The sequence below is a fragment of the Labeo rohita genome, chromosome 7 (genome assembly GCF_022985175.1).
Source record: "Labeo rohita strain BAU-BD-2019 chromosome 7, IGBB_LRoh.1.0, whole genome shotgun sequence".
Classification (NCBI taxonomy): domain Eukaryota; kingdom Metazoa; phylum Chordata; class Actinopteri; order Cypriniformes; family Cyprinidae; genus Labeo; species Labeo rohita.
The window spans coordinates 46,189,479-46,215,522 of NC_066875.1; the positions used below are offsets into that span (position 1 = coordinate 46,189,479).

Consider the following 26,044-nt stretch of genomic DNA (forward strand, 5'->3'; position numbering starts at 1 on the left):
CCCTTGTGTTTGAGTCCTGGGTGAGAATGAAAGTGGATGGTGAGACTGGAATCTAGTTAAAGATGAACAGAAGATGTTTCAGACCTACCTTTGCTGGTAGAACGCATGTGAACCTCCAAGCGATCAGACAGGTGTGTGAGTCAATTGAATGAATCGCTGTCTCTGTCCCGTTTCAGACTCCACCTATCCACATCTGCCACCGCTTCTCACAGGATTGATCAAATAAACCGTGGGAAAAATTGTATAATTCAATATTACACGGCTCCCAAAATGCTTGATAGTAATTGTTTTAATGACAGCATTCTGAGGATTAAAATGAGAGAGAGAAAGAGGAAAAACAGTCTTTTGCTTTAGTCCAGTGCTGATTTTGCAGTGTTTGTTGAGTTTACAAGTCAACATGACATAAAAAAAATAATTTTGTAAATGCATGTTATAGAGCTTAATGTGATCAATTCATCTATGTATACGTTACGTTTCTTATTTTTTCATTCATTCTTTCTTTATTTTTTTGTACTTTGTCATCTTGAATAAAAAAGTAACTGGATAAAGAAGAAAAAGACTAACTTCTGCGTTCATTTATTGGGGCTATTTTGCTTCCATAACATTATTTTTTCAGACTAGTTTAAAGAAAACATCCAAAATACATATTTAAGTGTTTATTTTATGGCACTTTATCTATTTGCATCTATATTTTAATTTGAATGCATATCTTTGAAGGCTCTTTTCTTAAAATGAGCTTTTAATCTACAGTTGAAGTCAAAAATACACCTTGCAGAATCTGTAAAATGTTAATTATTTTATCAATATAAAAGGGATCATACAAAATGCATGTTATTGTTTATTTAGTACTGACCTAAATTAGATATTTCACATAAAAGACATATTTACATATAGTTCACAAGAGAAAATAATAGTTGAATTTATAAAAATGACCCCGTTCAAAAGTTTACATATGCTTGATTCGTAATACTGTGTTGTTACCTGAATGATCCACAGCTGCGTGTTTTTTCCCCCTTGTTTGTCCTGAACAGTTCAACTGACTGCTGTTCTTCAGAAAAATTCTTCAGGTCCGACGAATTCTTTGGTTTTTCAGCATTTTTGTATATTTGAACCCTTTCCAACAATGACTGCATGATTTTGAGATCCATCTTTTCACACTGTGGACAACTGAGGGAGTCATATGCAACTATTACAGAAGATTCAAACGCTCACTGATGCTCCAGAAGGAAAAAAAACCACGATGCATTAACAGCCGGGGCGTGAAAACTTTTTTCCTCTGTCTATTGACAGCATTTACTGATTTATGGACTGATAAAAAGAGAAATTGAAAATCCCTTCTGAAAAAAATGTGTCAACAAAACAAAACACAAATTTTTTAGTAGAACTTTAGAAAACTTGCTTACATTTACATAGTATATGCAACAGTATGCAATTATAAATATTTCAAATACTAACGTCACACGACTTGACTACATTGCATGTTTAATTCAGCGCGTGACATCCATTTATCATCACGGACATAAAAATGCTCAATTTTGTGATCCAGTTTAGTGTAAAAATACTTTTTACGTCTAATCAAATAAGTCAAGAAAGATACGTTAAAATTATGAATCATATTTCTTCCACTTCGTTCCCTCACACTGGAAACGGATGGACATATTAAGTGCACAGCATTGTGGGTCACAGTATGCACGGCAGCAATAGTAGTAATACAGTATTCCAAATGCTGTGCAAGGATGTGCATTTCATTTCCTTTCCTCAAGGACAACACTGAGGATGGAAGAATCAAAACAAGCATGCCTATTTCATGCATTGTGCACTGATGATGCACATTTCAGCACAAGCAGTAGATCATTCAATGCATACAAAAAACACTGCAACAGTATGAGTAGTGCGATAGTAAGTTATTATGAATGCAGCCACACTCCTGCATTATGCAGTGTAATATCAATCCGCCTTCACTGTCACAGCACGGTTTGTACCAGACACACTCACACTCAACTTGCATACAGTGCAGCTTAGCATTTCCATTGAATCAATAAAACGTTTACGTGGCTCCCAAATGAGATGGATCGGAGATGAAAAAGGAAATCTAGATTAAGACCAGCAGCCAATCTTCATAATGAAGGCCGGCCTGGTGTCGGCCGCAACTCGCATCCAGCCGGGGCCATTCAGACCAGCTTATCTATGAAAACACCCCACACATCATCCACTTCAGATCAGCCGCACACACACACACACACACACACACACACATCTCTGGAAATAATCCTCTCAACTCAGGTTGATTTCAGCAATGGGTCTTGAAGTACCATAAAGCTGCGGTGAATGGATTGGGGGCTCTTTGACACAATGGAGCAGTTCATGATGTGAAAACAAATCGCTGGAGTCGGGACAGGATTTCGCTCTGCCGATAAGGAAATTGTTTTCTGCAGGGTATAATTAACTCCGACCTTGTTTTTATTGACCCTTCTCTACGAGGATCCTCCCGATTCAATTAGACCACTGAATGTGATGGATTTTGATGGATGTTTATCTACCGAATAAAGCACATAAAAAATTTAATTTCAGCCTCCTCGTTAGTTTATGACCTTATCGACCATCAGAGCGTGCTGGTATCCGCACGGGATAAAGGTGTTCAAAGATAAAGGGTAATAAATGATATACCTCTTCTCTGAGGTACCATAAACAGAAAACGACAGGGCTGTAAAAAAGATCTTAAGTAGGAGTGCACGTGTGCACCAACTGTGACGTCACCGATGTATCGAGGACGCGTGAATATTAATTAGGTCATGCAAACTTATTAAACTTGATCTTTTATCGTTTAGATAGATACACAGATAAACAATTTATGTTTCCATTAAGCCTACACTGTGTTTTCTACACTAAATTCAAAGTCAAAACCGTTAATAATAATTAGAAGTGTTAAAAATAAGTTACTGCGAGTCGTTTGAATCGTATTATTACGAACAAAAATGACACATTAGTAAACTTTATGCAAAAGACAAAGTAAAAGAAAAACTTTCAGAGCCTTGTCAACAACATACAAGGCTTAAATCCCTACAACTCTCAGCAGACCGCTGAGAAGAACCGTTGGCCTTCACCTGCTGTAAGTTCATCCTAAAGCTCCCCCTACTGGAGACAACCGAGATGAACACAATCAACGGCAGACAAACAAACGACATATACAGATAGAGCCGATTGAGACGTTTTATTCTGGGTTTTTCGGTTTAACTTTAATACTCTGTGTTTGAAAAGCGAATGAGGAAAATGGAGACCCACAGGAGACATTGAGGTGATCACAATGAGGCGATCTGAAAGGTCAGTGAAATACTTTTACCCAGAAATCACATCACGATGGATAATAATCAACAAACAACATCTGTAATTGAAATTATTTAAATATCGCCAATAGAAACTAAACCATATCCTTAAATAACGTCAAGGCCTGCCTGAGGATGAAGGTTTCAGAACCTTCTGCCTCCTTCCAAAACTTCCAGAACATTCAAAAACTTTTCTTTAAAAGAACCAGATACCTCGATCTCCTCACGACACTGCTTTTAAAGGAATATAGTTTCCCTAAAATAAAAGCTTATCATCATTTACTCACGGTCAAAACCAGAAATGTCTTTGTCTTCACACGATAACTATAAAATCGTAATAAACGTTCCAAGGACGTTCCCGCCACAGCTAACAATAACACAGAGAAACAGGAAACTTTCAGAACGATTTAAAACAATTGACAGCCTATCAAAATTCATTCAGGTTTAACGAGACACAATGGAAGCGCGCGCTTTTAATAAACAGACCGTTATCGTCCGTTGGCGTGGACGATAGCTGATGTTATACTCATACAAGAGTCTGTTTTTTCAAAGGCAGCCGTATATGGAGTAGTAAAGACTTCTTGACATACCCTCTAAACACGAGGGTAAGTAAATGATGATAGCTTTACATTTTGAGTGAACTATTGCTTTAAATTACAGGTGTGTGAACGTAACAAAACTCTTACAATACTGTCTTGTACGTACCTGGTCTTTACAGTCGGTTTTAAGGCAAACCTGGTTCTCGTTTAGCTCTTTGGCTAGCAGAAACCTTTCCGGTCAGTACAACACATACACTCTGCCATAACATCTTTAAATTCATTTACTGGCTTTGGTTGATAATTTTGGCACAAACTCTCCAAATAAAAGGAAAACAGATAATGAATTTGCTTGCGAACAAGTGAAGACGTACATCATTAAGGGGTAAACATGACAACGTAACATACAGAGACATGATGTTCTGTGTAGAGACTATTCAGTTGTTCTCACAGTTTCATATTAAGAAGACACTGGACAGCAGTAGTGCTTTTTGGGGTCTTAAAATACACTACAGACTTAACGAATTAATGTCTGTAGAATAAACGCAGCATGCATCTTCACAAGCGCTCTTTAGCATCAACAAACACACTTTTTAATATACCTTTTCTCATTTTGGAAGGTTTTATTAGGCACAGAGAGGGAGAATTGGGCTTAGCGTGCTAAAGTCAACATGAAACAGTGTTTATAACCCATTTGACTTTTACATTGTGACTGTAGCTATTTGACATGATCATCTAAAAATTAAAGTCGTTTCAGAGGGGGAGCACGTTCATAAAGATAATCGTTGGTGTAACTGGTGGATCGTTCACAAAAACGTGAATTAGGAACATGAACAGGGTTGGTTTAATTCCATGTTGACTTTAGACTCATCATGTGAGATGCATATAGGAGGGTTTGGCATCCAATTTGAGATATAAAACCCCCGTTACACGTCCTTTACAGGGTTGATGTAAGACCAATATGATGCTAAAGCTAGCAGACAGAAAAACAGTGAGGGGAAATGAGGGATATTATTAACTCCCTCACAGATTGAAAGCTACATTTGGGGGACTGGAGAAAACGAGAGGACAGAAAAAGGTGAGAGGAAAGAGAGAGAAAAAGAAAGACATTCAGAGCGCTTATAAATCGCTCTCTCCATAGAGGGCACTGGAGAAGGAGATGTAATCCAGGGCTCCAGGGGCCGCTTCTGGGCCGACGTACTTGGTCATGCGGGTGATGCAGTACTCGGCCTGCTCGGGTGGGAGTTCACGACGAAGCTCCTCCACAGTGATGTAGGGCTGAACGACAAGAAGAGACACTTTTACACCAACTCTCACTATGTTTTTGTACTAAAATTAGTACTAAAACGTGCAAATATAAACTTTGGGCGTAATTCATTCAGAAGTGTTCAGACACTATGGCAAGCCGTTTTAACATTTAATCCTTTAAAAATACTAGTCTCTATTTTCATGCCACTTGTACTTTTTTAGCTGCTAGTATCTATTCCATTAGGTATCAGTACTTATTCATTAGCTACTAGTGCTTGTTCTTTAGGTATTTTAAAAAATACTAGTACTTATTTATTAGATACTGTAGTTATTAATTTGATACTTGTACCTATTAGATAGACACTAGTACTTATTCGTTAGATACTAGTAATTATTCATTAAATAATAGTACTTTAGATACTGTTAGATACTAGAACTTATTCAGTAGATACTAGTACGTATTCCAGTAGTGACTAGTAATTATTCTATTGTTACTAGCAACACATTTCAAATTTTTGCCATTTACTTCTGTGGGCATCTGTCATTCAGATATCAGCTATTAAGTTTTGACTAGCATCTATTGCATTTGCTAGTCTTCGTAGAACCCACATTGTAGCTTTGATGGACTGATATGGTGTACAGCAGTTGTTTTGAGAATAATCGGGATCTGAAACTGTCTTGTCAGTGAAGACTCTTCACACTCTATTACCCAAAGACCACATAACCATTCAAGAGGGCAGAGGGGTGTTGTCTGGATAAGTTACCGCTGTCACCACAGACAGAAATGAACTCTATTGTGTGTGGGATGGTGAGCCAATGGGGGCGGCTTGTTTTGCAAAGGTTGCATCATAACTAGCAGGTTCCAGCGCAAATGGCTTCAGTACGTGTTGTATGTTCAAGTACACAAAGGTTTGCAGGGTCAATGCATTCACAAGCCAAGTTGAAAAACAGGTCACATATTTCCATGATGCCTTGACTGAGCCTTAGGCGATCCGCACAGGTAGATGCACTGACATTCAGATATTAAAGCACTTCATTAAACAATTAGTTCACAGTTAGAGACAAAAGTATGAACAACAGCCTGAGGCATTTCAACAGAGGGAAGCATGAAGCATGTTTAACCAAAAAAAAAAAAAAAAAAAGAGTAAATATGTTTAAATATGTTTTTTATTATGTTTCTGAATACACATGCTTATGTTGTACTAAAATTGTACATATGCAGTTATTATTTGTATATGAAAATCAGCAGGCAGGTTCTTTTGTCAGGTATAGGGTTACAATATGAGTGAAATATGGCACCTTATCCAACCTGATCCAACCAGGTGAACGGCCAGAGGAAGTTTGTACTAGTCATAGTTAGAGGGCATGTTTGTAATTGTAATCATCTCCAGCCTGAACCTGTGTGTTTCAGCTTGCCTCACTATGTAACTGTTCAGGCTGGAGATACAAAGTCATTGTTCTTTACAGATTTTGAAGATGGATGATACTAATAATATTTTAAATATCAGTTATAGTTTATTCAATCAATTTTTAATATAAGATTTGCTATTTTCTAATCAAAACGTGACTCAAAAGCTTCATGTTCTAATTTGAGATCTGTCTTGTCTTCTTTAGCAAATGCTCTGCTGCTACCTGTGGCTTCTGTGGGAAGTGCAGCTGTCATGTAAGAGAGAATCTGAAGGGTTGAACTAGTCAGCTGTTTTTCATTTTCACTTTTGAAATAAGTGTAATAAGATGTGCATGTTATAAATATGTCTTTAAAAGTCTTAATTCTATTTATCAGCCACTAGTAATACTACTTCAAGTAATTCTACTTCTTATTCATTAGATACTGGTACCTACTATACTAGTTACTACTATATTAGTGTTTAAATAGATACTAGTATTTATTATAAATATACTTGTATTTATTATTAGATACTAATAATTTTTACCTACTTGTACCTATTAATTAGATACTGCTACTTATCAAATACTAGTAGTTAATTATTATCTATTAGTACTTATTTTAAATGTTACTAGTAAGATTTTTTTTTTTATTTTACCAACTACTATTGTCTAATGAAAAGTAATAGTATTTAATAAATAAGTACATGTATCTGATGAATGCTTATCCACATAGAAGTCAATTGCAAAAATGTCAAATGTGTTACTAGTAACAGTAGAATAATTACTAGTCACTGCTGAAATAAGTGTTAGAATCTAATTTGTATCTAATTTAAGCACCTGTTTTTTTTTTAAGTCACTAGTACCTAAAGAATAAGCAATAGTAGCTAATGAATAAGTAAGTATAAGTAGTATTGGAACAGATACTAATTATAAAAAACAAAACAAAAATGTATTAGTAGCATGAAAATAGATACTAGTACTAATAAGTACTAGTAACTAATAAATAACAACTAGTATCTAAAAAGTACTAGTGTCTTTTAAAATGCACTAGTAGCTAATGAAAAAGCAGTGGCAGCTAATAAATAAGTACTAGTACCTATAGAACAGGTACTAGTAACTAAAAAATCTGTATTAGTAGCATGAAAATAGATAGCAGTATGTTTTTAGGATTACCTGTTAAACAGCTTGCCATATAAGTACTAGTAGCTAATAAATAAGAACTAGTACCTAATAAGTACTAAAATAATAATAATATAAATAAGTGAAAACGCATTAGCACGTCATTTAACAAATACTAGTAGAAGTACTAGTCACATGAAAATAGATACATGTTTAAAGGATTAAATGTTAAATCAGCTTGCCATACAGACACAAAGCAGCACTTGATGTTGATCTCACCTTGTCGGATGCCAGGATCTTGAAGGAGGCCATGACCTGTTCAGCAGTGTCGGTTTCAGCAGTCTCGCGTGTCATGAAGTCGATGAAGGCCTGGAAGGTCACTACACCTGTGTTGTTGGGGTCCACCAGGGTCATGATGCGGGCGAACTCAACCTCACCCTGACAGAAACGACCAATGAGATTTAAGAATCATGTTTACTTTTGTGCTTATTGGTCTCCAGCAAAGCACCTGCTGTATTTCTGATCAAAGAAATTCAGTCCAGGTGAGCGCAAGAGGTTTCTTTAAAAAAAATCTTACCAACCCCAAACTTTTGAATTGTATGTGCATGTAGTTTGGTGAGGTTGCATGTTTAATATTGATACAGAAGGTCGTCACTCACCAGATCGTAACCCATAGAGATCAAACATGCGCGGAAATCGTCGGGGTCCATCATGCCGTTTCTCTTCTGCAAGTTAAAAACAATAGTAAATGCACTTGTATACGGTCAGATGTGAATATGGATGAGAGTCATTCTGAGTGTCTCACTGACCCTGTCGAAGTGGTTGAAGGAAGCTCTGAACTCGTTGAGCTGCTCCTGGCTGATGCCCTTGGCGTCGCGGGTCAGGATCTGGTTCTCCACCTCGTTGATGGTGCGAGCGATGGTGGTGAGCAGCTGCTCCCAGCCCACACGGATGTGCTGGAGGAGGAGGGAATGACGGATGATGCCAGAAACAGAGCCATCGTGAACTGCTGCAGGCGCTTGAACATTCATCATTCCTCTCATAATGCTTATTGTGTATTTGTTATGTAATATGCTCTGTTTAATTGTTTTATTTTTTGGCAAAGCATTAATGTACTATTTTTATTAAACTAAATATTATTATGAATACAGTCATTAAAATACAGGCAATAGGAGAGACCAGGTTAATTATTAAGGAATTGTGCTGTTTCCAGATTTTTTTTGTGATTTATAATCGTTTTACTATTTGAATTTTGCTAAAAATGTATTTAATTAAAAAAAAAAAAAACTGAACAGATTATTAAAACAATTAAATACATAATTTAAAGTTTTAAATTTTATATAAATACAAGGTCAATATGTGTTGTAAATGAACTTTAAAAGTGCTATTATCAGTAACCAAAATGAAAACAATACAAAATTGAAATTTGAAAATGTGATTCTTCTGAACATGAAGCCTGTGTTTGTAACATCTGTCATTGTGTGAATACCTCCATGGTGTAGTTGGTGTGTTTGTTGTCGAAGATAAGCGCCTCCTGAATGAGCTGGTGATCTCCCTCCAGTTTGTCGATGTTGGATTTGTAGTTGATGATGTTCTGCTCGTACTGCTTCAGATTGTTCATCTGTTCCTCCAGAGAGCCGGAGATATCCACTGACACATGACCGATCTCCTAATAACAGCAAACCGAGAGAGAACCAGTCAACAAGTGTGCATTAGAGAAAAAAAAAAAAAAAACTGTAAAAAATAAATAAATAAAAATAAATAAATCCAAATAGGTTCTTAAAGCTAACTAGCTAATCATAATGTAAAGTAAATAAACTAAAAGTGGCTAGTAACTAAAATTAAAATCATAAAAACATTTTCTTAATATAAAATAAATAACTGTTAACTGACTCAAATTATTCTTTTATTTAAGCTATTTAGCAAGGAAACATTTCTTAGTTTATATACTTAGTTTAAATTGATGCTTTATTTTTAGTTAGTTTCCAACACTGATACCCTTTATAATTAAGTTTTAAGAAACTAATGGAGGCTTGAGGCAAAAGTGCCACCACAACTAACAAAAATTCCCCTGTCCCCCAAAAAATTCAAGATAAAGGAGCAACAAACACACAAACAAACAAACATTTAGACTAAACATTTACACTACACTTTACAAACTAATTACACTAAATCTATTATGGCTGTCAAGATTAAAGTGGGAAAAAAACACTAATACAAATTACAAAAATACAACACAAAAAAACCAAATTATTAACTAAAATTAAAAAATGAACACTGAAAATATAAAAATGATCCTAAATAAAGTTAAACAAACAACAACAAAAACTACCAAAACTAACTATAATTAAAATGAAAACTGAAAACATAAAAATATTTAGGTTACTTCCCAACACTGATACTCTTGTGACAACTTGAAAATTATGTTTTGGATATTAATGGGGGTTTGGGGCAAAAATGGCACTAAAATGAACAAAAATGCCCCCAAATTCAAGGTAAAGGCACAAAAACGTCCCAGACCAACTACACTAAATCTACAGTACAAAACATTTGACGAACATTTGATCCACTTCAGATGTTGACTACTGTTGAATGACTGTCAAGATTAAAGTGAAAAAAAAAAAAGACACAAATACAATACAAAAATACCAAAATGTTAACTAAAATTTAAAAATATAAATATTATTCGAAATAAAGTGAAATGAAAAATGAAATAACAAAAATTACTAAAACTAAATAAAATTAAAATGAAAACTGAAAACATAAAAATATTTAAGTTACTTCCCAACACTGGTGACTACTTGAAAATTATATTTTTTTATATATTTTTTTTAATTAATGGGCCTTGGGGCAAAAAATGGCATCAAAATGAACAAAAACGCAGCTCAAATTGAAGATAAAGGAGCAAAAAAAAGTCCAAGCAGAACTAAACTAAATCTACTACGGCTGTCAAGATTAAAGTCAAATGTAAATGTAAATGAAAAGTGTAATTTCACGGCACATTGCATCAAATTTCCTTATTCATATGAACTGGCTGAAGGAATCAAATCACTAAAGCAAATAAGACGTTTGGGAAAGCGTGTTCGATTTTTGCTTCTAGTAACTTCCCAACACTGATACCCATGTAACTTGTTGAACGAGCTCACCTCCATCTTGGTCTGAATCCAGGGTCCGATGATGTTGGCCTGAGCGGCGAACGAGCGCCTCAGCCTCTCGTTGGCCTGTTGCCTGGCAACCTCCTCCTGCAGCATCTGGTCTCTGAGGGGAACCAGCTGCTTCACCTGCAGGGGGCGACAGATCAGAGGCACATATGAGTCTCTTTATACAACCAGAAGTGAAGTACACGACTAGCCTGAGCTTTGTACTCTGTACTCACAGCCTCCCATTTGTTGGTGATGTCCTGTGGGCTGAGGACCGTGTAGGGATTGACTCCGACCAGCTTGATGCCGTAGGTCTGAGCGATTTTGGTGATCTCGTTCTGGATGCCCATGATGGCTATGCGCTCCTTGTCGGCTTCTGGCAGGGTGGCCTTAAACTGGTCGTGAGCTGTGATCAGACTCTGGAAGACAAATGGAGATTAACAACATTAAAAGAGCGATTATAAAAAAAACCTCTGTACATGAGCTGCTGCACTCTTCACAGAAAATAAAGTGCTTTCTGGGCTCCTCGCTGAGTATTTCCTTTAATAACCATCATATATTATAAAACGGTTATTCAGAATGGAAAGTGCTGTTCGTGTGCATGGCTTTTATTTAATCGTGGCTGAGTAGTTTCACGCTGCTTCATAAAAGCCTGCGCTGCACAAGGCTGTGTTAATAAATAGGTTTGCGGTGCATTACAGTGTCTTCTGCTTCAGTTACATGCGACCAAAATAGACACAGCAACAAAGTTCTGCTCACACCTGTAAATGTGAAGCTTACGTATGCAGTCGGTGTGAATAATGCAGCCTGTAAATGTGGGCGCTGAAATGCTTTGAATCAGGCCGTATTATTCAGAATACTTCAATGCATGTCATTCAAATGAAGCTTTTATAATGCCTGAAAGGACATTTTGTTTCTGCTGAAGAAATTATGGCAGAAAAATATTATTTTAATATATTTATGCTGAATATTCTATTTGGAAATGCATCATAATGCAAAAGTTAAATACACTTCCAATGCTGTTTTATGTTTGCTGTAAACTGCAACTATATTTATAGTATTTTTATGGAGCCCTGTGCATGACATCAAAGCAAAAATAGATTTATTATGGCCTCAAATTAAAAATTCATTCTCTTGTTTTAGTAAATCACGCCCATGTTGTACTAACTACAAAACAGTGTGAAAAAAGAATATACTTGAAGTTAAAGTATATTTTCCAAGAATGCCTTATGTATTAAGTATACTAATATGAATTTACTACTGTAGTTTCAGACTATTAAGTGTACTATTTCAGTACTTCTTGGGAATAAATTGGCACACTTTTTAGTTTATAAAGGCATACTTTCAAGTCTAGTTGAACCTGTAGTAAGTAATAGGTTTTTCTTTAGCACTTATGAACTTATATATCTACAGTTACACTACCAGTCAAAAGATTTTTAATGTTTTTTTTTTTTAAAAAGAAGTCTCTTGTGCTCACCATGCCTGCATTTATTTGATACAAAATTACAGCAAGTCAGTAATATTGTGAAATATTTTTACTACTTAAAATAACTGTTTTCTATTCAAATATATTTTAAAATGAATTTTATTTTTATGATCAAAGCTGAATTTTCAGCATCATTACTTAGTCTTCAGTGTCACATGATTCTTCAGAAATCATTCTAATATTCTGATTTGCCATTCAAGAAACATTTATTATTATTTTTATCATCAGTATTTAAAACAATTGAGTACATTTTTGGATGAATGGAAAGAAGATCCAAAGATCAGCATTTATCTGAAATAAAAAGCTTTAACAAGGATGCTTTAAATTGATGATAAAGACATTCATAATGTTACAAAAGGTTTCTGTTTCAGATAAATGCTGTTCTTCTGAACTTTCTATTAATCAAAGAAACCTGAAAAAAATTCTACTCAGCTGTTTTCAACATAATAATAATAATAAATGTTTCTTTAGCAGCAAATCAGAAAATTAGAATGATTCCTGAAGGATCTGCAGTAATGATGCTAAAAATTCAGCTTTGAAATCACGGGAATAAATTACATTTTAAAATATATTCAAATAGAAAACAGTTATTTTAAATAGTAAAAATATTTATTTTTTTATTGATGTTGCTGTACTTTGGATCAAATAAATGCAGGCTTGGTGAGCAAAAGAGACCTCTTTAAAAAATCTTACTGTTCAAAAACGTTTAGCTATATACTTCTAGACTATTTTTATTATTTTATGAAAGTACACTTTGAAGTTTACTAGTAGCTCTATCTATTAGTAAACTAGTAGTTTAATACTTTTATATTGTACTTTGTTATACCTTTATATGTTGTATTAGTAATCACAACTGCAAAATACTTAATTGTACTTTTTAAATTTTTTTTAAATATTTTAAAATTATTTTGCGTAACAGTTCTTGCTGCTAACCTGTATTTCCTCAATGCTGTGCACAATGAACATGTCCTGCAGATCCTCCATGGCTCCATCCATCCAGTTGTTGAAGGGCGCCGCCCTCTTGGCGAACTCCAGGTACAGCTGATCAATTGTCTCCCAGAGTTTTTCCACACGCTGGAAGATGAAAGAACAGAATCAGCTTTGGTGATATGCAAGAAACAGATACAGATGATTTCCTGGTGAGCCTTTGTAGCGTGAGTTTGTTTGGAGTGTGTCAAGTGTTTGTGCACCTCTAGAGCGTCTCTTCTCTTCTGGGTCAGGGTTCCCAGGTTGTCCCACTGGTCGCAGATGCCCTGGCAGCGGGTGTTCACTGTAGCGGCATCATGATAGTCTAACTCGCTAGACAGAGAGACAAACACATCTGAGCACCTTACGTGGAGTTCCTGCGTAAAATTTAAAATGTTGAAGCTCATGAAAATGTCCAGGTTTTCACTAAAAATCAAAAGCCGTCACTGGGGAAGTTCAAGTACCCCTTCAAAAGATATACCTTTTTACCTTATTTACCCCTAAAGTATGCATAAAAATACCTTAAAGATACATTATAGTATATAAAGTGTACATATTAATTCCTAAATGGTACATATTTGTACCTTTTGAAACTGTACTATCCTAGTGATTTTTTCAGAATATATGTAAGTATAACAAAATAAATGTACTAGTAGCATACTTGTAAGTGCACTTCTTGATATTTCTTCAGATTACATTTACTGTTAGTTTACAAGTTCTAAACTTCAAGCCCACGTTTTAGTTTAAGTACACTGTCAATAAACGTCTAGTTTTATAGTTGTATAATAGTCATAACTAAACACAAGCTAAGTATACTTAGAATGCTTAATTATACATTTTTAAAAGTGTATGTCAAAATCAAAAGATTAAGAAGGCCAAGTAAACATCGACTTTTCTGCATTTATTTTAGTATAAGCTCAGTATACTTATGTATAATATTGCTAAGTATACCTCTAATAAATATTTAAAAAACAGATCGCAAGTGTACTCATTTTTAGTTAAAAAGAAGTATACTAATGGCACACGTGCATAAAATTCTTTTTATTTTTGCATTAACATTTTATGACCATTTTCATAAAAATTAAGCATATTTTCAGTGAAATTCTCAGTTACCACAATGCAACATTTTACTTTTTTGGGTAATGACAATTACACTGCCAAAAAAAAGGCTTATCTTACTTAGTATTTGTGTCTTGTTTCTAGTCAAAATATTTAAAAATTCTTAAATCAAGATGCATTTACTAGATAAGCAAAATTACATAAGATATTTAGTCTCGTTTTCTGGAGAGGAAAAAGTGAATTTTGCCTAAATTAAGTAAAATTATCTGCCAGTGGGGTAAGAAAAATAATCTTGAATTTTACTTACCCCACTGGCAGATCTTTTTACCAATTTTAAGCAAAATTCACTTAATTTAGTATTATTAATTTACTCTCAATGCTGAGGTCCATTCTTGTCATTCAAATGATACAATGTTTTATATTGTATAATTATTTATTTATTTATTTATTTATTATTATTATTATTATTATTATTATTGCATAATGGGAATGAGAATTAATTATCAATCATGTCAAAATGGAAAAACAGGCTTTTTTGTTTTCATGCAAAATATGCATTTGATTTTGCAGTAAAATATGATCCCGGACATGTTTTTGGTAGCTTTGGTGAGTTTCTCTGTTTTATTACTTGAGCTCTTGAGCGATGGCTGCGATCTGCTCCACTCGGTCCTGGTGGGCGGCCAGGTCGCTCTCAAATGCCTCGTGCTTCCTCATCAGAGCCCTGATCTCCATCAGAGAGGCCGTCTCATAGTCCTTCTGAGACAGCAGGTTCTCCTTTCCTGCAAACAGAGGCATCAAATCAGAAATGCAACAATGGCTGTCTGTTTCAAAACGTGTGCTTGTGTACATTTACTGTAAAGGTGCATTCAAAAATTTTCATGTGTAAAGAAGATCCATGTATGAATCTCAGCTCACATAGAAGTCAATTTTAAACCAAGCAGCTTTCTGCTGGTTGATTTTCTGTTGGATCCATGCAAATTTGCAGTAAAACTCAAATACTCAATAGTGTATTTTTACAGCCTCGTTTTTATACTCAAACTCTTGCAAACTATTCTAACTCAGACTGTCACCTTAGTGGTGGTTAAAAAAAAAAAAAAAGTTGTGTGACCTTGTTGTAGTTTGTTTATAGCCTAACTGTCTGGAAATTATATTTAGACTTCATTTGTGTTCATCTGACCGCAAATTAAGGCAGACTGGTGTCAAGAGCTGTGAAAATAGCAGTGTATGCAACATAAAATCACACCTATTTTGTTGTGCAATGGTAGATGTTTTTCTAGCAACTGATTATTCTTTGTAAAGCTCTTGAAAGTCTAAAATGAATTTGTATTTTTGGGAATGGTAATGCTCCACGTATTGCAGATCTCTTAGGTTTAAGCTCTTGTGTAAACGAAGCGTGGTTACCTGCGGTCCAGGACTCGTGCAGGCCGCATTTCTGCTTGAACTTCTCTGCCAGATGATCCAGTCTCTCCAAACGACGAATCTCGGTGAGGAGCCATTCCTCATAACCCTTCTCTACCTGCTCTAGACCTTTCCATGCATTAGCAATATCCTGCAAACAAACAAACACACAGTTTCTGTATCAGCTTCAACTTAATCAGTCAAATCAAAATTAACTGATCTGATTGGCTGAATTCAAAAAGTGGGAGTGGCTGTTTTTAAAGTCAAGTTATTAGTAGTGTTCTACCTATTTGCTGGTTATGAAGAAACCCATCTTTTCAGATGCTTTGCGTGACTTACCGACACCATCTTGCCCTCGGAGGGCATGAAGGCGGGGCGGTTGCTCAGGCGGAGCTTGGTCTGCAGGGTGTTGAAGTTGATCTCCAGCTGGCATTTCTCCTGAACGCGTGGAGGCTTGTGGATGCGCCTGTAGTCACGGAAATCCTCCAGCTTCTGCTGCATGGCACGCATGGTCTGCTCCGCCACGCGGTTTTCCAGCCACGGGATGGTGCGACGGATCCACTCCAACAACTACAGAGAGATGGAGGAGTTAGAGACTGATGGACTGAAGGGTATGAGACAATGTAGATCTTTAGAAGGAACAAAATTAGGGTTCAAAACCCTAGTGAGATGCCACCTAAATGGCTCCCAGTTGTTATACTGTATTTCAGCCTTAATTTATGTAGTATTGCATGCATCATTAGCACAAAAACACTGACGTTTTCATCCAAGGTATGTATGATAGATGAAAGGAAAATGTTAACGGTAAAAAATCTGGCCAAAATCTAATTTTACAGGTATGTTGTAAACAATAAAGTTAAATATATTTTTTTTTAAATTAAAAATATATTTAGTTTCAAACTTCATGTAGAAAATAAATAATAAATAACTAATAAATATATTTTAAAATGTGTTTCCGGGGCAAGAAAAAGCAATCCCAATCTTACAGTAGCCCAAGTAAAAATAAAATGTGACCCTGGACCACAAAACCAGGCTTGTGTTGCACGGGTATATTTGTAGCAATAGCCAAAAATACATTGGATGGGTCAAATTTATCGATTTATCGATTTCAAAAATCATTAGGATATTAAGTAAAGATCATGTTCCATGGAGATATTTTGTAAATTTCCCACCGTAAATATAAAAAAACCTTAATTTTTGATTAGTAATATGCATTGCTTTGAACTTCATTTGGAGCTTTGGAGGCGATTTTCTCAGCATTCTGATTTTTGCATCATCAGATTCCAGATTTTCAAATAGTTGTATTTTGGCCAAATATTGTCCTTTCCTAACAAACCATACATCAACAGCTTATTTATTCAGCTTTCAGATGATGTAAAAATCTCAATTTCAAGAAATTTACACTTCTGACTGGTTTTGTGGTCCAAGGTCACAAACATTTCAAATGTAATATATGTTTACACGTGTTATTAACAACAAATAAACTTTTTCTTCAGATGTGAAATGTGAATGTATTTTCTTGGATTGAAAATATAGGGCAAAATTAATTTTAAATGATTTAAAAAATATATTTATATTTTTAGGATATATTTTAAAAATCTAAAATAAAAAAAATAGCTAAAATATATTAGTAGAACACATTATTTACATAAATATTTTAAAACATTTTAGCAAATATTTTATTTACTCATTTTTTGGGGGGGGCTATTTTTTATTAGATATTAGATTTTTCTGTTTGGGAAATGTAAATATATTTTACATTTATGCATTTGTTTCTTAGCAGAGTATTTATTGATTTAAAACAAACACATTATTAAAATTGAGTATTCAACCAATATTTGTGTGTAATGTGTAATGTTATAGTAAATACATTTATTTCATGCTAAGTATACTACAAATACATTTACATATTTTGTACTTGATAAAAATACCCTGCAATTGTACAGTTAGTATATAAACTGGTATATTTAAAGTCTGCTAAATTGGAACAACTAATTTTGTACTTAATGCACTTTAATTGTGCAGAAGTAGTGCTGAAGTCTAACTAAACATATACTTAAGTATATTTGTGCTAAAATGGACCTATTTCAAGTATACTTTAGGTACACCTTAAATATTTTGCATTTAAAGATTAATAATATTTAAAGATCACACAATCTTCATCAGTAGTGACATTAAAACATATTTTAGGCTTAATATTAAGAAATGTGGATTGTGCACAAATAGGACTCCAAATAAAGTTTAATTACAATTTTTATATCAGTAAGGCCTGAGTGATATGTCAGTAATTATGTTAAAAGACTTTAACTATACTTAGTATAAAATAAATGCAGTTTAAAGCTATTAATTTTTTAACATTTTATTTAAAATTATAATTTAACATTATATTTCTAATATGCAAAAGCAAGTTAGCATTTTTTAGCACTTCCAGATCCATCGTCCTGAAGTCAGTGGGTTTTTTGAATGGTTTTTGGGGCACTGAATGTTGAACTCATCTACTCACTTTCACAGCTTCGTTGTGTTTATGATCACACTCTTGTAAATTAACATTTAGCTTTTACTTCTGCCAGTTGTTACACAAGTTCAAGTTGTGTTCAGTTGTGAAGATTATCATGATGAACGCAGCGTGTAAGAATTACAAACTTCTGTTGGTCACAGAGACAATTTTTTGGCTTTATGCTGTTAACATCTGCAAAGCTCTCACCTCACTGGCCAGTTTCTCATACTCCTCCATCAGCCTTTCGTTCTCCTGGTTCACAGCCAGAACTTTACAGATCCTGTTAGCCGCGGTCTCGGCCTGGAGAGACACGGAGAAAACAAGCAACTCATTTAGTGCCATAAATTCAGTTTAGAGTTAATGCGCCTGTATCCGAGTCTCCTCACTTCATTTACTTTAATTTACATGTTCATTTAATCTGTGATACTGTTTTCAAGCTCAATGTATTACTGAAATCAATTTCCCTCAATCATTTACACAAACTGATCCCAGTTTATACATCTTATATTGTAATAATGAAAAAGATTCGTTTGGGAAATTTAATTCAAATTCGATTCGATTTGTGGCAACTTTTACCTGCTCAGCACCGGCGAAAGCATGGTAAAAGCAGGACACGTAGGTCATGATGGCTTTCTCATCAGGTTTAGGAGTGTTGACGATGTCTGAGGACAAAAAGAAATGCAGAATTAAGTTGAGCTCAGCCAAAATCTCTTTACAGCAAATATGCAGACATTTGTCAAGAGGAGAGTTCAATAACATTTCAAATCAACAATAACATCCCACAACATTGGCATCACAAATTATAATCTTAAGCAGTGTTGATTTGATGCATCACTTATGAAACAAATTTAAGCAACGAAGACAGCAGTGTCATTATTCAACTCAATTTTGTACAATTTAGTTTAAATTAACGTTGATTTAATTCAGTCCAATAACAGTGTATTCATCAATTATTAAACACATTTAATTTTAGCTGCAAAGCAGCTTTACAGAAGCCAGTAGTATTGATATTCATTTCAGTATAGTTCAGTGTTGATTTAGTTCATTAAAATAACAGTGTCAGGCAAATTTCATCAATTATGAATCAAATTCAATTTAATCTCGACAAAACACAATCGCTATTCAACTCAAATTAGGTCAACGTTAAAGGAGAAGTCCACTTCCAGAACAACAATTTACAAATAATTTACTCACCCCCTTGTCATCCAAGATGTTCATGTCTTTCTGTCTTCAGTCGTAAAAAATTATGGTTTTTGAGGAAAACATTTCAGGATTTTTCTTCATATAATGGACTTGATTGGTGCACTGATTTTGAACTTCCAAAATGCAGTTTAAATGCAGCTTCAAAGGGCTCTGAATGATCCCAACTGAAGAAGAAGGGTCTTATCTAGTGAAACGAACAAGAACAAGTCGTCTCGGGGAGTGATTCGTTCAGTTGCGCATGCGCAGCATCCTATTAGGTTCTGTACTGGAACTACTTCTGTACTAGTTGAATGAATGAATGAGCGCATTTATATAGCGCTTTCATTGTGTATTGCCATACACCCAAAGCGCTTGAGAATCATTTGGGAGGATCTCTCCTCTCCCACCACCAGTGTGCAGCATCCACTTGGATGATGCAACGGCAGCCACAGGACAACGGCGCCACTGCGAGAGGCCAGAGGAGGGAATTTGGCCAGGACACCAGAGATACACCCCTACTCTTTACGAGAAGTGCCATGAAATTTTTAATGACCACAGAGAGGACAAAGACAAGGACGGTGCTTTTTACAGTATAGTGTCCTTGTCACTATACTGGGGCATTAGGACCCACATAGACCACAGGGTGAGCACCCCCTGCTGGCCTCACTAACACCTCTTCCAAAAGCAACCTAGTTTTCCCAGGCGGTCTCCCATCCAGGTACTGACCAGGCTCAGCCCTGCTTAGCTTCAGTGGGTAGCCAGTCTTGGACTACAGGGTGATATGGCTGTAGCTTAGTTCACCTGTTTCGTGTCTTCGGGTTTTTCGAGTCGTTCGTTCATCTTATAGGGCTGTCACGTGATGAACGAACAACTCAAACCCGAAAACTTAGATATCTCAGATAAGAGGTGAGGTGAGCTAATCATAGACTAAAAACCCAGGTAAACAATTAATTAATCTTTTCTGTTTCTTATAGCATTATAATTTTGTCTTGTTTGTAGTGTGATCAACGTTTGTGTAAGCAGTAGATGTGTTAGGGAAGTAACACGTAACATTTTAATTATATTTTGCTAAAATGAACGAAATGATTAGAAAAAAAAAAAACATTCATTTTGCTGAATGAGACTCAAAGGTCCGAGTCGGTAAAATGATCCGAACTTTCCATAACTACTACGAATCACGTCTAAGTTCATCGTCTGTGTACTCCGGCTCAGAAAGGTTGAGTATGGCGAAAAACTCCATCTTATTTTCTCCTACAACTTCAAAATGAAGTTGTACATTTTTGTTTGTAAACAGCGTTTGACTTACTTGCACTTTCTTAGTCTTTGCATGTTCGCTTTGTAAACACTGGGTCTGTAGTTCCGCCTATGTTCGGCGTGACCTTCCATTGTGATTCAATAGTACGTAGTGTCATGAAGGCACATCCCAGATTCTGTGCTACATGAGCTTTTGTGCTTAAAAAGTATACAAATTTTTATTTTTCCGAAAAAAAAAAAAAGACAGATTGTTTCGCTAGATAAGACCTTTCTTCCTTGGCTGGGATCTTTTAGAGCTCTTTGAAGCTGCATTTAAACTACATTTTGGAAGTTCAAAATCGGGGCACCAGTGAAGTCCATTATATGAAGAAAAATCCTAAAATGTTTTCCTCAAAAACCATAATTTCTTTACGACTGAAGACAGAAAGACATGAACATCTTGGATGACAAGGGGGTGAGTAAATTATTTGTGAATTGTTGTTCTGGAAGTGGACTTCTCCTTTAATTTAGTTCTGTTGAATAACAGTGTTGATGTTACTAAGTTAGTGTCATTATCCAGCTCAATTTAGTTCATATTCTGCACTCATATTAAAGTATCAGTGCAGTTTTTAAGTTTTCAAGCTCAAATTATACTAAAACATTGGTCCAGCTACTGCACATGTGAATAAAAGGTAATTGATTGGCTCTTTTAAATGAAAGTTGAAGTTTATTTGCCATATTGTGTGTTATAGGATCTCCTGGACTCTGAACAGGATTGATTTCAGAGGCGATCTTTCACTTACCTTCAGCGTCCAGCATCTTTGGGATGTCCAGGTACTTCTCTGCCACCTCAAACGCGGTGTTCAGGTTTCCAATAGGGTCGTCCTTCAGAGAATCAACACAATCATTCACTCTATTGCACTTCCCAACAATATGGTACATTTGTGACTTTTTTTTAAAGCCATTCCAGACACATACTGTCATTTTTAAGAGTTCAGGCCTTATATTGTACTCTGTTTGTGGACAGCTTAGATAATTTGAGATTTTTGCGGATCATAACCTGATTGGATAAAACAGGGGCTTTGCGATCAAAGATAAGTCTTTTGAGTTCAGAGGATTAGAATATAAACACTGTGTGCTGAAATGGCATGAAACTCCACACAGGGAATAAATACTGAAGGCAAAATGGTTGATAAAGAGCGAGTGACTGGTAGAAAAGACAGAAGCGAGTGTTACCTTTCTGAGTTTAGAGTAGTCGATTAGGTCTGGTCTGTGTCTGTGGATGAGGGCACACAGAGCGAGGCCGTCCTTCCAGCTGACAACAACATACACAAAATATTAAGAAATCTGACCATGCTGATGTATAAAGTGTACTAAAATAAAATAATAAAAAAAATTCAATTTTTTGAAATTAGTTAAATGCATTAGTTACAAAGAACTAACAAAGAAAAATGCTTCAAAAGTAATTATTAATCTTAATAAATGTTAATTTCAACATTTACTAATACATTACTAAAATTCAAAGTTGTATCAGTTATTATTTAATATACCTAAGCTGAAAGTTGAATAGTTGTATTTTTATGTATTATGTTAATTTTAGATTTAATGATAATAATTAAAAAAAACAATAACTAAAAATAAATTCATTAATAAATCAGTGTTTTTTTAAACTAGTCTTGTATGTATTTATTTAGCATGCAAACTAATGCTTATTAGCTTTGAAGTAAAAAAAAAATATATATTAAATGTGATCCAAATACAAAAACAATATCAAAACAATGAAGCTAAAAGTGTGTGTGTATGTGTGTGCGTGTGTGTATGTGTACTTGTTTTGGCTACATTGTTAATTTTTACATGTTAAAAAATTATTAAAAATAGTAAATGGTGTTTATCTGAAAATGTAACAATGCAAACATGTTTTCTGTAAGGGGTAGGTTTAGGGTTAGGGTTGGGTTAGGGGATAGACAACATTGTTTGGTCAGTATAAAAACTATAGAAGTCCCCACAATTCACAAAAACAAACATGTGTGTATGTGTATATATATATACACATACACATATATATATATTTTATACACACACACACGTATGCATTTTATCTATCTGTCTGTCTATCTATCTATCTATATATATTATAGACTGTTTCAAATTAAAATTAATGAAAAAATAAATAATTGTTGTTAATAAATAAAATCTGATTATTTGCAATTGATGACTTTGAATTTTTAAAAATTTTCCCCCAAATTTTAACAAAATAAAATAAAATAAAATTAGTACAAGTATAAATATTAACAATATTGTCATAGTATTTGGTATCACAACTAAAATGCTAACAAACAAAGGATTGAACTGTTTTTTTATTTGAATTGTGCCCATTCCTGACAGGGCAAAGACAATTAAATTTTTTTTTTTAAAGAATTGTTACATTTACATGTATAGTTGGTATTAGGAGGTCAGTTTTAAATATTTATATTTAATCTAATTAAATATGATTCTATTAATTAATCACAATTATTCACATATACACATAATTTTCATTTTATTTTAATTTTTTGGTGAAGACATTGATACTTATATTCAGCAAGGATGCATTCACTTCACTTCATTTTAAATGTTACAAAAGATTCTATTTCAAATAAATGCTGTTCTGAATATTCTATTTGTTTGAACTTTCTATTTAAATTTGACAATGTCTGTCATCCTGTTGTGGCTCTCACCTGATGTGGAAGTTCTGTACGTTGACGTTCCTGTAGGGGGCCGTCTTCCTCTGACACCACAGCAGCAGACCCTCTTTAGCAGATGTCTCTGTGGATTCACACACACACACACAACAGAAAAACCATTAATATGAAGTGATAATGAGTGTTTAATTGGTAACATGACCAGTCAGGTTGTGTCATGAATGTCTCTGACACAATGCAAATGTGTGTTTGTACCCTCCACAGAAATGTCCTGGATAGCGAAACGGAGAATGATGGTCCAGATCATTCCCAGAGTCATTTTCACGTTGCCATCAACAATCTCTGCAGAGACAGAGAGAGAGAGAAAAAAACATAATGATTTCCACAAAATATAAAGCAGCTTAACTTCAGTCTCAGAACTGAAAAATGACTGACCCCAAATTTTTAAACAATAGTGTATTTGCTGAAATTAAATTACATTTTGTGCCTCATTTCACTTTTTACAGAACATAAGCAATATGTACAAATGTTTTGCACTAAATTAGTATATAAAAGTTATTTTGCACCTAATCAGTATATAAAAGTCTAGTGTAATAAGAGTGTAAGTTTCCTACCTTCAGCACCAATGGACACCAGTTTGACTCCTTTGCTAGCGATGAAATCCAGAGCCTTGTTGACGTTGGCGATCTTGTGGAAACGCATCTTTCCTTTGTCAGGCTTGGGCAGTCTCTCACCTACCGACCAATCAGACCATATTCATGTCATTTATCAAGGTAAATTGATCATTATTTTAATGTTGAAGTGTGCAACTCTAGTGAAATGACACAAATAATGGCTGTTTCCAAACAGGTTTCCCAAACACTCTTATCACCCTTTCACCCTGACATGTAAAACAAGCAGCTCAATATATTATAAATACAGATTCACAGTTTTATGCTGTTAGAGAATAAAAGCCTTCGAAGTCAACTTAAATGGTGCAACCCATCTTGATTGCAGTCGAAAACTCTTTCAGATTATGAACATATTTTGCGCATTTTGGAATAGCATGCACTGATAAATCATTCACAATAAGACCATGAATGCTTTAAGGATAAAGAGAACAGAGTGCATTTTGATTTCACATTTAGACAGCAGGTGATATGAACTGCAGTGAAAGAATATTTGTTCTAATTCTAACTAATGTACTGAAAATCTACCACTAATGTAGTACATGACTCGTCATCTGTCCTCTGAGGATAAAATAAGCATTAGATGAGTCATGAGCTCCACTGATCAGTCCGTAGTCACAAACTCCTTTTAAATATGACTGTGTGAGACGACAGCTGAATTAGCTGCAGCATACGACGTCATACTTGTGGCATTAAATATATGCAATTACAGTGTTAACATATCAATCAAATGTCTCTGGCCTTATGTTTGCTTCTCTAGCTCAGTGCATCCTAATATATCAGCATAATGGAGGTGTATTACCTGAGATGACCTCGAGCAGCAGCATGAGTTTGAGGCCATTCCTGAAATCCTCTTCAATGTTCTCAATCTGAGTCCCCGCTTTACGCAGATGAGAGTTACACCACGCCGTGAATGTCTGAGAGACAAAGACAGATTATTAAATCAATGCTTATCCTCAATAACAAAAAAACAAATGCAATTTTCCATGAATGCAGTGCATTTCAAATGGACAAACCAGTTCTGTGGTGAGAGATACACTCTTAAAAATAAAGGTGCTTTAAAAGGTTTTTCACAGCAATGCCATAGAAGAACCATTTTTGGTTCTACAAAGAACCTTTTGTGAAACAGAAAGGTTCTTAAGATGTTAAAGGTTGTTTATGGAACCATTTAGACAAAAAACGTTCTTCTATGGCATCGTGAAGCACCTTTATTTTTAAGAATGTATATTAGGTAAAGTATAAGTTCAATACAGTGTTGAACATTATCTAACATGAATAAAACAAGCATGGGAAGTCATGGAAACGGAAATTTTCTCAGAATTGTGTGATAAAAAGTTGCAATTACCCTTTTTTATGTAAAAGTCAGAATTGCTAAATATATGCTCAGATTTGTGTGATATACTCAGAATTGCGAATAAAAAAGTCAGAATTCTGAATTCAGGGTTTTTTTTTTTTGTTTCCGCTACAGAATAAAAAAAAAATAATAATAAAAAAAAAAAAAAAAAGTAACTACTAATCATACAATTCTGAATTTATATTTCACAATTCAGACTTTCTTTTCTTATTTCTCAGAATTGTGAGATGTAAACTTGCAATTGCAAGAAAAAACTAAACATGCAATTTTCAGAAGGAAAGACTAATTGCAAGTCTGAATTGTGAGATAAAAGGTTGCAATTACTCTTTTTAATGTAAAAGTCAGAATTGTAAGAAATAAACTCAGATTTGTGTGATACTCAGAATTAACTAAGGATTGCAGAATTGCAATAAAAAAAGTCAGAACTCTTTTTTTTAGTTTCTGATACAGAATAAAATTTAGTTTTACAATTCTGAGTTTATATTTCACAATTCAGACTTTCTTCTCTTATTTTCAGAATTGTGAGATGCAAACTTGCAATTGCAAGAAAAAAACTAACTATGCGATTCTCAGAAGGAAAGTTGGAAGTACGAGATACAAACTGGCATTTGCAAGAAAAAAGTCTGAACTGTGAGATAAAAAATTGCAATTACTCTTTTTTTATGTAAAAGTCAGAATTGCAAGATATAAACTCAGATTTGAGATGTTATATTCAGAATTAACTAAGTATTGCAGAATTGCAATAAAAAAGAATTCTGTTTTTTT

The 26,044-nt window shown here is 34.6% G+C and overlaps 1 protein-coding gene across 1 annotated transcript in view; it reads right to left on the reverse strand.

Moving 5' to 3' along the window:
- Window positions 1-3,192: 3,192 nt before the first annotated feature.
- The window catches only part of actn3b (actinin alpha 3b), a 39,037-nt gene continuing 16,185 nt past the window's right edge, over window positions 3,193-26,044 (reverse strand). Inside the window, exons 2-21 of the mRNA XM_051114502.1 lie at window positions 24,728-24,842; window positions 23,872-23,991; window positions 23,513-23,599; window positions 23,294-23,381; window positions 21,813-21,891; window positions 21,380-21,461; window positions 18,738-18,823; window positions 18,369-18,461; window positions 16,004-16,234; window positions 15,668-15,815; window positions 14,895-15,045; window positions 13,432-13,540; window positions 13,175-13,315; window positions 10,992-11,174; window positions 10,762-10,896; window positions 9,105-9,284; window positions 8,425-8,571; window positions 8,275-8,340; window positions 7,895-8,053; window positions 3,193-5,137 (exon numbers count right to left, since the gene is read on the reverse strand). Of these exons, the coding sequence (XP_050970459.1) occupies window positions 4,979-5,137; window positions 7,895-8,053; window positions 8,275-8,340; window positions 8,425-8,571; window positions 9,105-9,284; window positions 10,762-10,896; window positions 10,992-11,174; window positions 13,175-13,315; window positions 13,432-13,540; window positions 14,895-15,045; window positions 15,668-15,815; window positions 16,004-16,234; window positions 18,369-18,461; window positions 18,738-18,823; window positions 21,380-21,461; window positions 21,813-21,891; window positions 23,294-23,381; window positions 23,513-23,599; window positions 23,872-23,991; window positions 24,728-24,842 (2,559 nt within the window). The 3' untranslated portion in view covers window positions 3,193-4,978. The remainder of the gene's footprint in view (window positions 5,138-7,894; window positions 8,054-8,274; window positions 8,341-8,424; window positions 8,572-9,104; window positions 9,285-10,761; window positions 10,897-10,991; window positions 11,175-13,174; window positions 13,316-13,431; window positions 13,541-14,894; window positions 15,046-15,667; window positions 15,816-16,003; window positions 16,235-18,368; window positions 18,462-18,737; window positions 18,824-21,379; window positions 21,462-21,812; window positions 21,892-23,293; window positions 23,382-23,512; window positions 23,600-23,871; window positions 23,992-24,727; window positions 24,843-26,044) is intronic.